Source organism: Mastomys coucha, unplaced genomic scaffold (genome assembly GCF_008632895.1).
Source record: "Mastomys coucha isolate ucsf_1 unplaced genomic scaffold, UCSF_Mcou_1 pScaffold7, whole genome shotgun sequence".
NCBI classification, from domain to species: domain Eukaryota; kingdom Metazoa; phylum Chordata; class Mammalia; order Rodentia; family Muridae; genus Mastomys; species Mastomys coucha.
The window spans coordinates 78,529,444-78,540,980 of NW_022196913.1; the positions used below are offsets into that span (position 1 = coordinate 78,529,444).

Below are 11,537 nucleotides of genomic sequence, written 5' to 3' on the forward strand. Positions count from 1 at the left end.
CTTGATCCATCACCTTTATGCCTAGATCATTCATTCATTGTAGGTGACTTGGTTTCATTATTCAGGGTTCAGCTCAATTATATCCTCTTCAGAGAAATCTCCCTAAATTTTCACCTAAACTTTCTAGATCATCATTTTCTATTTTCTGTGTATCTTTCCTCATCACATACCACTGGTTGACATGATAATTCATTTATAACTTGCCCCATGGAATCATAAATGAAAGGGTCATGAAAACAGGGGCATTCTCTGCTACAGCTCCCATGCAGAGCACAAAGCCAGCCACACAGCCGCTACAAAATAGATTTTAAGAGGATGATTAGTTCCATAATATTAAATCTTAAACTTTAAGCTTCTATCATAACTAAAATCAAAGAATTACTATGAGAATTTTTCTCTGTACTTCAGAGAGATTTTCTTCAATGCTTGACTTTATCAGGGTTTCTGGACATGTTAAGAGTTGAAATCAAGAATTCTTTCCTCTTGTTTTCTTTTATTTTTGAGGTCATAATATAATTATATATCATTTTCCCTTCCTTTTCTCTCTTTAGAACTTTCCATATATCCCCACTTGGTCTCTTTTGCATTTATATCCTCTTTTTCATTAATTAGTTTTATATATATATATACACACACATGTATATATATATATATATATATATATATATATATATATATATATATATACACACACACACACACACAAATATACTTCAATGTAGCCTGTTCAGTCAGTGTAATGTTCCTTGTATGTTTAAAGAGCTGACCATCTGACATTGATAACCATTTGCTGTGCTCTTGGCCTCAACCCTACACAAAGAAACCACAGCAACTAGGGAATGCTGAGAGTGGGAGAAATATTTTCCCCAAGGAAAAAATTCTTTTTTTTCTATAGAAGTTTTAGTGTATTAAAATTCTACATACAAGATAGCTGTTGGGAATGGAATTTCAGAAATTCTGGGGATCACATTGTCCCTTAGTTGATCTCAAGTAAGTAGTAAACTGTTCTGACACCACTGCGTGCTTCCTCCTGCCATGGAACTCACGACTTGAACCCTTAAAGATTTAGCACTAATGATTATCAGCAAGGCAGATATTTTTGATCAAAAATACTTCACTACTTAGCTAAATATTCTTCCCCAACCTCAGGACATTCACTTTGTGGTATACACACATACATATCACCTCAAAGCACTGAAAATTCTATATTAATGTATTGTATCATTTTAATATAATATGTCCATATCTAGCACATCCAATAATATTAAAAACCTTAAATGTTAAGCTTCTATCATAACTAAAATGAAAGGGTTACTATGAGAAATTCAGTTTTCCATATGCTTCAGGGAGATTTTATTTAATGCTCTATTCTATTGGGCTCTCTTGACATTAGAGTAAATTTCTCTTTTAAGCCCTACCAGCATTCTTACACATCCAGCAAGCAATTTCATCATTCATATCCCCATACTGGTGATAATTACTATTCGTTAAACACTAATAAATGATTACCACTATGCTTAGATGATCATTTGGGCTATAGTGAAGTAAAGCTTATTAAGTAGTAAATTAAACAACTTTTTAAGTTCCATGTGTTAGGAAAGGAACAATAGATAATGCAGTGGATTTAAAAAAAAAATAAGGGAACTTTATGCAGACACAAGATGTCTTGTTCTGATATTTTTCCATACAAGTTATAAGCTTGAATCCAAGGTATAACACTTTTAAAATGAAATCTCTACCCAACACCTGCCAAAGTTGCAGTTAAAATAGACTTCTAGGAACTGAGAAGATGGCTTAGTGGGTGAAATGCCTGCTGTACATGCATGAGGACCTGACTTTGGATGCTCAGCACACATGGACAAGCTGGGCACAGCAGCTTACTCCAGTAATCCTTGGGCCTATGGGCAGAGACATGATGGTCCCAGAAGCTTGCCCAGCCAGCTGGTCTCACTGAATCCATCTGCTCTTTGTTCAGTAAGAGATACTGCCTCAAAAAGTAAGAGAGAGAGCAATAGAGGAAGACAGCATTACCTCACTGATGTTGGCCCCTAGCCTTGCTTCATGGATACATGGGCACATACACTAGAGTCTTATCAGCTTATCTCCTTGCACGAGACATCTGGGAACAAAATAGAGGGAAGAGAAGCTGTGCCTGGCCAGGTGATAATGCTCGGGAAGCTATCTAGTCCCACTTGCATTTTGTTCACTGTGTGTCTTTTCCCTGCTGCCCTTTCTACACTCTGCAGTTTCTGCTGCTGGACCTTCTGTAAAATGCAGTACTCACTAAGTCTTGACGTTTCTCCTCACTTCTCAGAGGCACACATGAGGAAACAACATTTGTTCTCATGTTTGCAGTGCTGTAGGTAATTCTGAGACTAAGCCACTTAGCTGTATACTTTAAACTTATCAATTGATATATTTGATTTAATGTACTCATAAATCTTTATATAGTGTAGATGTCTTTGGACAAGATTTATAAATACTTTGTGGGGAAAACATATTACTTTCCTCCAATAATACTAGATTTGGCTTTTAATTTTATTTCATAATTGAAACAAAATAGTTGTTTCTTAACAACTATAATTTCATTGTAAAATTGATCGTTTTCATTGACAATGTTATATTCCATACCTTAAAACTACAAAATATGTAAAGTTGGTATTTTCTAACACCAAAACTTAGAAAAAACAAAAGTCATATTTAAAAATATGGAAGCTTTGCCTGGAACTGAGCATCTTGCAATTAATCATTACAGTTTAATAACACCACAGGAATAGCTAGAAAGCCAGAGTCTTTAATTCATAGAATGAACAATATTTCACTGCTTCTGCACTTAGGTAAAGAAAATTTACTGTTGGTCCCTGCTTGCTGTCTTCTTATGCTTCTTCTAACTTATTCTATTTTATTTTATTTTATTTTATTTTATTGTTGTTTCTACTGACTCTTTTGTTTATTCTGAAAAAAATCAGAATAGAAAAAAATGGACATGAAAAATATTGCTTGAAAAAAGTTAAAGCTACTGTTAGCACAGTGGTATCTATATATTCATATATGTTTCCTATATTTTCATGTGCATGAATATTTTGCCATGTATTTCTGTTTTCTACCAAAACAAGCACTCTGTAAAAAAAAATTCTGTTTATTTTTATACTCTCATTATTTCTATTATGTACCTAATTGGTTCATCAGCTCATTTATACAGACTTTCCAAATTGACTGGTTTAGCTGCTCCGGGCTTCATTTCCTGTTGCTGTAATAAAAATATCCTAACAAAAGCAGCTTGGGAGAGAAAGGCTTCCTCTTAGCTCCCAACTCCTTGTCCCTCATTGTGAAGGAGTCAAGGGGAAAGGACCCTAGAGAGAGAGAGAGAGAGAGAGAAAGAGAGAGAGAGAGAGAGAGCATGTGTGTTATACTTAGCTCATGCTCTCCTTTCTACAGAGTCCAGGACCCAGACACAGACAATGTACCACTTTAGTCAGATTCCTTCCACATAACTTACTGTAATCAGGACAATCCCCATAGACATACCCCAGACCAAACTAATCTAGACAACCCTAATTGATACCACCTTCCAGGGCTTAAATTTGCTTGTGTCCTGTATAGTAGGGTAAATCCCTATATAATATGTATGCTAGCAAAAGGAAGCTACAAATATCTGCCTCCCATCTCCCAGCAAGCATATATTTATGTTAATAAATGTTTATTAACATACACACTTTCAAAAGTATTTTTTCATTACTGATGAACTAGTCATTAATGGATTTGTTCCTTTATATTTCTTTGTTTCCGTTAGTTTTTTTTAACATCATTAATTTTGTAATAGATATAATTGCAGCTAAAGCTGTACTCCTTGTTGAGTTTTACCTTAGCTTAAATCCTGAAAGTTGAATTTATAAGCTAAATAGTATACTTTTAAAAATATTTAATGCATGTTGCCAAATTTCTCTTCAGAAATATATCACTGATCCAGGCGGTGGTAGCACACGCCTTTAATCCCAGCACTTGAGAGGCAGAGGCAGGTGGATTTCTGAGTTCGAGGCCAGTTTGGTCTACAGAGTGAGTTCCAGGACAGCCAGGACTACACAGAGAAACCCTGTCTCGAAAAAACCAAAAAAAAGAAAGAAAGAAAGAAAGAAAGAAAGGAAGGAAGGAAGGAAGGAAGGAAGGAAGGAAGGAAGGAAGGAAGAAAGAAAGAAAAAAGAAGAGAAAGAAAGAAAAAAGAAATCTATCACTAAGTCAGGTCCAGCACATATATACCTGTAATCCCAGCACTTGGAAGGCAGAGGCAGGAGGAGCGCCCACCTTAGGCCAGCTTGGTTAAATATTACCAAGACACTGTCTCAAAAGCAAAGAAACAAACATAGAAACACCACATAAACGAGCAAACTACTAGGAAACAAATGAGAGCCTCTCTGATGTATACACAGCGGTGTTGAAATTTAGCACATTTCAGACCCTTAAAAACTTATCCTCTGGCATAGTTTCTGATGTGACAAGACCATTTTCCTAACCACAATGGCAGTTCCAAAGAGTTCCCAAAGGAAGCATTTGGTTGGTTGGTTTAGTTTAGGCGATGCCTAGTGTGGGAAGGACAGGAATCCTCCCCTCAGCATCCTCCTCCAGACGTGAGTGGGATGGAACTGCTCATCTTCTCAGCCCTGGGGCTAGTGTGGGATGAGCAGCACACTCATTTCATAAAACTCTCAATTCACTCCCAACCGTAGATGTCCAAAGTTATGTTAAAGTGAGTATACCTATCTATATAACCATAGTAACATCACAATATTTATCTGTCCATCTACAGACTGCTTTAATAGTTTGTTATCATCTTTTATTTTGATTATGGCCTCTATCCAACTATGCAAATTAAGAAAGAGAGCGTAAGATGTTAATAGGAAATATTGTGTATGTCTGACTTGCTTTTTACATAGTAGTTTAGGTGGTTCTTTAGTGAAGTGTGCACACCCGAATGCAACCGGAGTGCTGGTGGTGTTGCTGTGGGACATAGGACTTGATCTTAAAGCCTTCCTCTTAACAAAACTCTCACCTCTCTGAGGTTTTTCTTTTTCTCCAGGGAGCATGCTCCAAAACTCAGATGTTAAACCTTTGTGCTTATTTACCCCAAATTCTTGAGCTATCTGGAAAGGCAGATGTTTCGTAGGTCCAGATACTCTACTTTAGAAGGCTTCACACAGCTTTACTGATTGATGGCAGCAGTGGTGACAGCTCTCAGAAGGAAAGCAGGATCTCCACAGTTCTTGCCCTAACCCTAACATTGGCCTGGAGCCACCTTGTGTTTTCTCACTCTTTAAATAAGGAAACTTAAGCTACAGAAAATCAAAACAGTTGTGCCAAGGTTCTGTGGTTAGGCAGGAACACCAAAGATCAAACTCTTGGTGTCCTGCATCAGTGCTGTGTAATTTTCTAGCACTATGAAGGTGCTGTAATAAAACCATTTAGACAGTTTAATCCCCCTGTATTCTTTAATCACAGGTATAAATATCATTACTATTGTTGATAATACATTTTGGAGGGCTTTGCCCTCTCTGTATTCCCAAATATTATAATGTCATTTAACAGCATTTTCTTATAAACTATTTAAAATAAATACTATTGTTTTGTAAATGATAAACCTAAGGCTCAGGTAGAAACAATCGTTCTTCACTATGTGTCCCAGAGGTCGCAGTACAGCTGGGATTCAACTGTGTAACTGCCTCCCACAGAGCTTTACTCTATTTTCTCTTATTTATTAAAAGAACAAATTTAAAATTGTTAGTGTGGGGTACTGTAAAAATAGAAACACTGATTTTCCTCCCTGCCTCCTTTCTCATTAAAATTAATATGAGGGATAAAATAGTTAAATGTAGTTTTAAATTTTCACACTGGCCTGTTTCCTTTTAAATACTTGGAGATATTTTTGTCTGTTGGGTTTTTCTTTCTTTCTTTTATTATTCATGTGCTGAACAGTCCCATCCATCCGTTATCAGGGCGTGTCAGGAAAGAACATGACCAAAAGCATAAACAATGACTCCAATACCAAATCAAAATTATGACTCCTTCCTAAATTCCCCAATCCCTGCACAGGCTGTGTCCTTCACACAGCCCCCGGTTTACAAGGAGCATCTGGGGAGCATGCGCGCAGAAGTTTCATCGCCACTCTGCCGCCTACCGCAGCCTAGAAACTGGGAAACTCTGGAGGCCTGTCTTCAGTTTATTCCCTATGTGGTATTAGCTTTGCAGAGAGTCTTGACCGCTCCCATGTTTCAGTGTTCATTACTTGCTTTCTGACTCTGTCTAAACATATGAGGGAAGTCTTTATTTTTGAAAACTTGAACTAAGACAGTAATTCCAAAAATAAGAGAAAAACAACCTTTTAATGCTTAAAACTAATGAAAATAGCCCTCGTAGAAAATTTAACCGTTATTAAATACCTTAAAGCATATGTGGCATTGCTGTAAGGCCCACTCTCAGCAAGTCCCTGAGTTTTCATCCATGACCATTGCCCAAAGAATAGAAATTGTGAGTCTGAGCAGTGTACTCTGTATACTGACCTCGAGGCTGGCCTAGAATTTACTAGCATCCTACCACCAGGGTGCTAGGACTAAAAGTGGGTGCCACCATGCCTGGTGAGTCTGACGTTTTGTGACATATTTGAGATTATACTACTTGAAAAACTTTAAATCCTAAAAATGCATTCCAAAAATGATAAAATTTGATTGTTGTATTCCTGGTGCTTCATCTAAAATACCTCTTCTGTCTTTTCCCTTGCCACTCTCATCTTCATTTGTAATGATCCACCGGCTGACAGTGTCTTTACATCCAAAATGCAAAACAGACAAATGGGCGTGTCAGGAAAGAACATGACCAAAAGCACCAGCATCAGTGGAGACATGTGCTCACTGGAGAAGAATGATGGCAGCCAGTCCGACACTGCAGTGGGCGCCCTGGGTACCAGTGGCAAGAAGCGGCGATCTAGCATTGGGGCCAAAATGGTAGCTATTGTTGGTCTCTCACGGAAAAGTCGCAGTGCCTCTCAACTCAGCCAAACCGGTAGGAATTTTTATGTTACTCTTGACTTCTTATTTGAGTTGTTGTTACAATACGCATTTTTTTCATGTCGTTTTATCACAGTAGTGTGTGGATGGTGACATCGTCCAGAGGAAAAGGACAGTTTTAGACTAGTTCATCCCTTTGAAATGAAACAGTGATTTTTTTTTTTCAGTGATCAAACAGCCTGCTTCAAAGTGAACTTTGTCCAGTGTTGGAAATGTGTGTCTTTGCTCTCCAGGGGAGAAGCCCTGGCCACTAACAGCCTCTGCTGATGCCTGGGCGGCAGCTTTGATCTACAGTCTTTGCTTTCCCCTAGGTTCCTCATGGTGAAGCTCGCCGCATTCATTTTCATCCCCAGCAATTTGCAATGGAGATGACACCTCATATTTTGTGTTTATTGCTGACAACTTAACTTTCTTTTCAGCTTGTAAGCAACATTTACCAGTACTATCATTTTCCTCACTAAGTCTTCATTTCCTCGAGAAAACTTCAAATGCAGTGTTCTTCAGCTGCTGAGACGAAAGGGGTTTTTTTCTGCTGACGGTGAAGATAGAGGAGGCTTTGCTGCTTTAAAATTTGGTTTCTAATTACATCGGCAAAAATAAATTATATACAACACTCCTACTCAGAAAAGCCACTGTTAGCAATTAAGAAATTTGTGAGTCAAAGCAATGTCTTTTTTTGCTAGATGTTGCTAATTAAACATTAAAACCCTGGTATCTTGAAAATAATAGCATATCTTCTACTTAAACAGGCATATAATATGGTGTTCTTTTATAGCAAAATAAATTATAGGCAACTAGATTAAATTTAATTTCTATTTGGTTTTTATTGGAAATCAGAGTTTATACCTACAACACAAAATAATTTAAGTTTGTATTACTCATGGACCCGGCTAATCTTGGTTTTGCACATCATACTTTTCAAACCATATTGAAATAGTTATTTGATAATATTCTTTAAATTCTGGTTTCAACACTCTGTATTGTTGTAGATTTTATTTTTGAAATTTTTCTTTGGTGTTTTAAAATGCTATTTCTATTGTTTATATAGAAACATAATTTTAGTTCACAGATGCACAGATTGCCTTTAAATTATTTCAAAAATAGCTAATACACATAATTAAATGTCTTGGCATAACTGATGTTGGGATTTTGATTGACAGATGTCTTTGTACTTTCTAGCAATTAAAACTGTATTACAATTCCTTATTGAAAATGTGCAAACATCTGTAAACCTGAAATTGCTCCAAAATAGTCTATGTTTTTAAAAACAATTAGAAATACACAAAAAGTTGGTGAAGAAAAGCAGATCTCTGTGTTGAGCTGCATTGGGGCAGAAGCAAAGCAGTCTTTGTACTACAGAGAACCAGAACAACAGTGTATTGGGCCTTCCAAACAGGCGGGAGAAAAGACTTTAAGCAATGAGAATGCTATGGTGTTTAACTCAGTGGAAACATTAGGCAATGTATACACTTTTTGAAATATCACATTCAATTAACAGGAACTTTTGTGTCAGTAAAAAAAAAAAACACTTACTTGAAAAATAAGACTAAAACTTAGATAATATCTGGTATTAACCTATATAATAATTTCACTTAATGAAATTTTTGGCAAATATTGACCACTTATATATCAGATGCATCAAGCACAAAGACAAGCAAAAAGTCATTTATTCTCTCAAGATGTTTAAAACCTAGTCAGAGACAAATATTTCATATGTTGCTCCCAGAATATATGTCTGTGGCAGAGCACTCACGCACTGAGCACTATAGACATGAGGAAATAAGGAGGTGGCTCAGAGCTGCCCCCTAGATTCCTTCTATGCATCTATTGGTAGATCACCATGCTCTTGACACATATTGTAGGCAGAAGAGGAGTGTGTGGGGAGAGACAAAGAGGAGTGAATATGATTCAGAATACCTTGAACTGATACCTGTGGAAATCCCCAGTGCAGATATCCCAAACATATCAACTAAACCCATCTACCTCTTGACAGAAATATGAGAGTTACAAAATTCAGACTGTGCTTACAACTGAAATCATATAAGAACACAATAGGTAAGAGCAATAAAGTGAGCCAGTACTCTAGAGGACGGAGTGTTAGGATTCGATTCAGGCAGAGAGGAGACTTACTTTCTATGTATAGTCATAGATTTTTATCTTTATAAGCACTGAGATGTTGGTGAACTTAAATTTTCTAAATGTTGCCTGCGATGGAGCCTTTTTCTAGGTATTAGAGCACAGAACATAAGGCCGCTTTGTCATTGTTTCCGTTAATTATTCAGAAGTACTATATTGTAAAACTTTTAATCATGTTTAAAATTGGCAATTATTCCTAAGCACCAACTTAGTAGTTTTGACCTAGTAACAACAGAATTTAGATTATCTATATTCAACTGCACAAACACTAAGAAAATTTGTAATATACATAGCTACTGCATACATAATTGTGCGTGTTTGTATGAGTGTGTGTGTGTGTGTGTGTGTGTGTGTGTGTGTGTGTGTGTAAAACAAGTCCTCCTTTAACTTATCATCTTTTCCTAATAAGTAATTGAGTCCAGTTTGTGTTGCCCATGTATTCATGGGTGCGTGACTCTGCACTGGATCATGGATTACCTAGTAGTGGCCACACTCTCCAAAAAGAGTCCCTTTTTCTTCTAAGGTAGGGGTGGGTTAATGTATATCAAATGTTTCCTCATCACCTCATCTAATAGTGTCCTATTGTTATTGCTTATGCAGAGACTAAAACTCTTTAAAGTTGGCTGGTTGATGGTGGCTCATGTCTACTACACTCAGGAGGGCAGCCTGGTCTACAAAGCAAGTTTCAGGACAGCTAGAGCTATACAGAAAAACTCAGTCTTGAAAAATCGAAGCAAACAAAAGTCTTAAAAGTTATTGTTAAGGAAATGCCCTTTATGTCTGCAAATGCAAATTGTCTTATATTTTTACTTTCTATACATGCAGGTTTTAAGTTATTCATTTGCTAGAGAACTTGGGTGTTATTTCATTTGCTTTCCTGTCACAAATTGAATCACTTGGTTTCTAATTCTAATTAAATCACTTGGGTGCTAAGATTCTTATCTGTATTTTACATATATATTTATAACATCTGAAAAAGGCTTTTTGCAACCAATGTAACATATTTCAAACTCCATGAGGTAGAACATAGGCACCAACATATGTACCAACATGGGGCGGGGGTCATTTTGACTACTACTATTAATGTTAATAGTAAAGGGGGATAGAAAAGATGAGAGATTCAAAACACTATAATGCAGTTTTTAAGTCACTATATCTTATATATTTTCTTGATGATGATGCAAGAAGAAATGAAAGTCAACTTTGACAATTTACATATTGTTTACTAGAGAACACATTCTGTTATTAAAATATATGATTAATTGTAGCAGTGGTTAGTGTTTACCTCGTACATCCTTACGTTTCTAAATCATTACACCATTTCATACATCGAAGCTTCATGGACCACAGATCTGACTCCAGCATTAGTCCTCATGATGGGACTCCATATCATCAGCTCTTTGCTTTGTAATTAGTTCTTTTCATATTAGCAGAGGGAAAACTTCCTTTCAAAGTAAAAATTCCTCAGAGTAAGACTTTTAATATAGGCTTTATTTAATTTAATTGGTTACAAATTTAAGATATGAATAGCCAAAAGCAACTGTTCATGGGAATATTCAGTAGTTGCCTATTAAGTGTAAATAAGTAGACCATAAAGAGTATGTTTCCAATTCAAGAAATACATACAAAGAAAAGAAATCTCTTAATTTTTGTGGAACCAAATGCATTAAGGTTTTCTGAATATCTCGCTATAGGTAGAAATGCAGTTTTGAGGTCAAGGCCCTTTGAAATAACAACCCCATACACACAGAGCTGCTATGTGCCTTTTACTCTTTTGAGTCCTGCTTTAGCTCACTACTATGAAGACTTCCAAAGACATCTGCAGTTACCTGTTGGAAAATTAATAATTAATAAAATTAATGAATTGTAAGCAAATAGTATAACTATCAGCAGTGATGAAGAGGGACTGTGTAGGTGATTTTTCCAATGTATGGGAAAGGACTGTTGGCTCATTATCCCCAGGGGCTTGAGTTCTCTTTGCATTGCAGACTTCATAGAACAAGCAACACAAACACAGACTCAATCCTCTTGTACAGTTCTAAGTGAACATCCTTGTAATGTTCTATTTCAGGATAAATGGGGTTTTCTTATTAAAACTCTTACTACCTTGTAAATTTAAAAATGATTCAGTGAATACTTTTATTCTAAGATAAGTGGGATTTTTAACTGAAATTGTTACTACTTTTTAGAGTTTTAAAATTATTCAGTGAATATCTGTTGAGGTCTAGTATTTCTTTTTTCTTTTTTTTTAAATTGGATATTTTTTTTTTACATTTCAAATGTTATCCCCTTTTCCATTTTCCCCTTCCGAAACCCCCTATCCCATCCTTCCCCTCACCCACCCAC

The 11,537-nt window shown here is 36.3% G+C and overlaps 1 protein-coding gene across 50 annotated transcripts in view; it reads left to right on the plus strand.

Moving 5' to 3' along the window:
• Rims2 (regulating synaptic membrane exocytosis 2) overlaps positions 1-11,537 on the plus strand; it is a 516,004-nt gene that overhangs the window by 440,934 nt on the left and 63,533 nt on the right. For 34 of the 50 annotated variants that reach the window (XM_031358666.1, XM_031358671.1, XM_031358679.1 and 31 more), the window contains one exon: positions 6,809-7,050. The exons of the other annotated variants lie outside the window; for them this stretch is intronic. In XM_031358666.1, the coding sequence (XP_031214526.1) occupies positions 6,809-7,050 (242 nt within the window). The remainder of the gene's footprint in view (positions 1-6,808; positions 7,051-11,537) is intronic. 50 annotated transcript variants of the gene reach the window in all.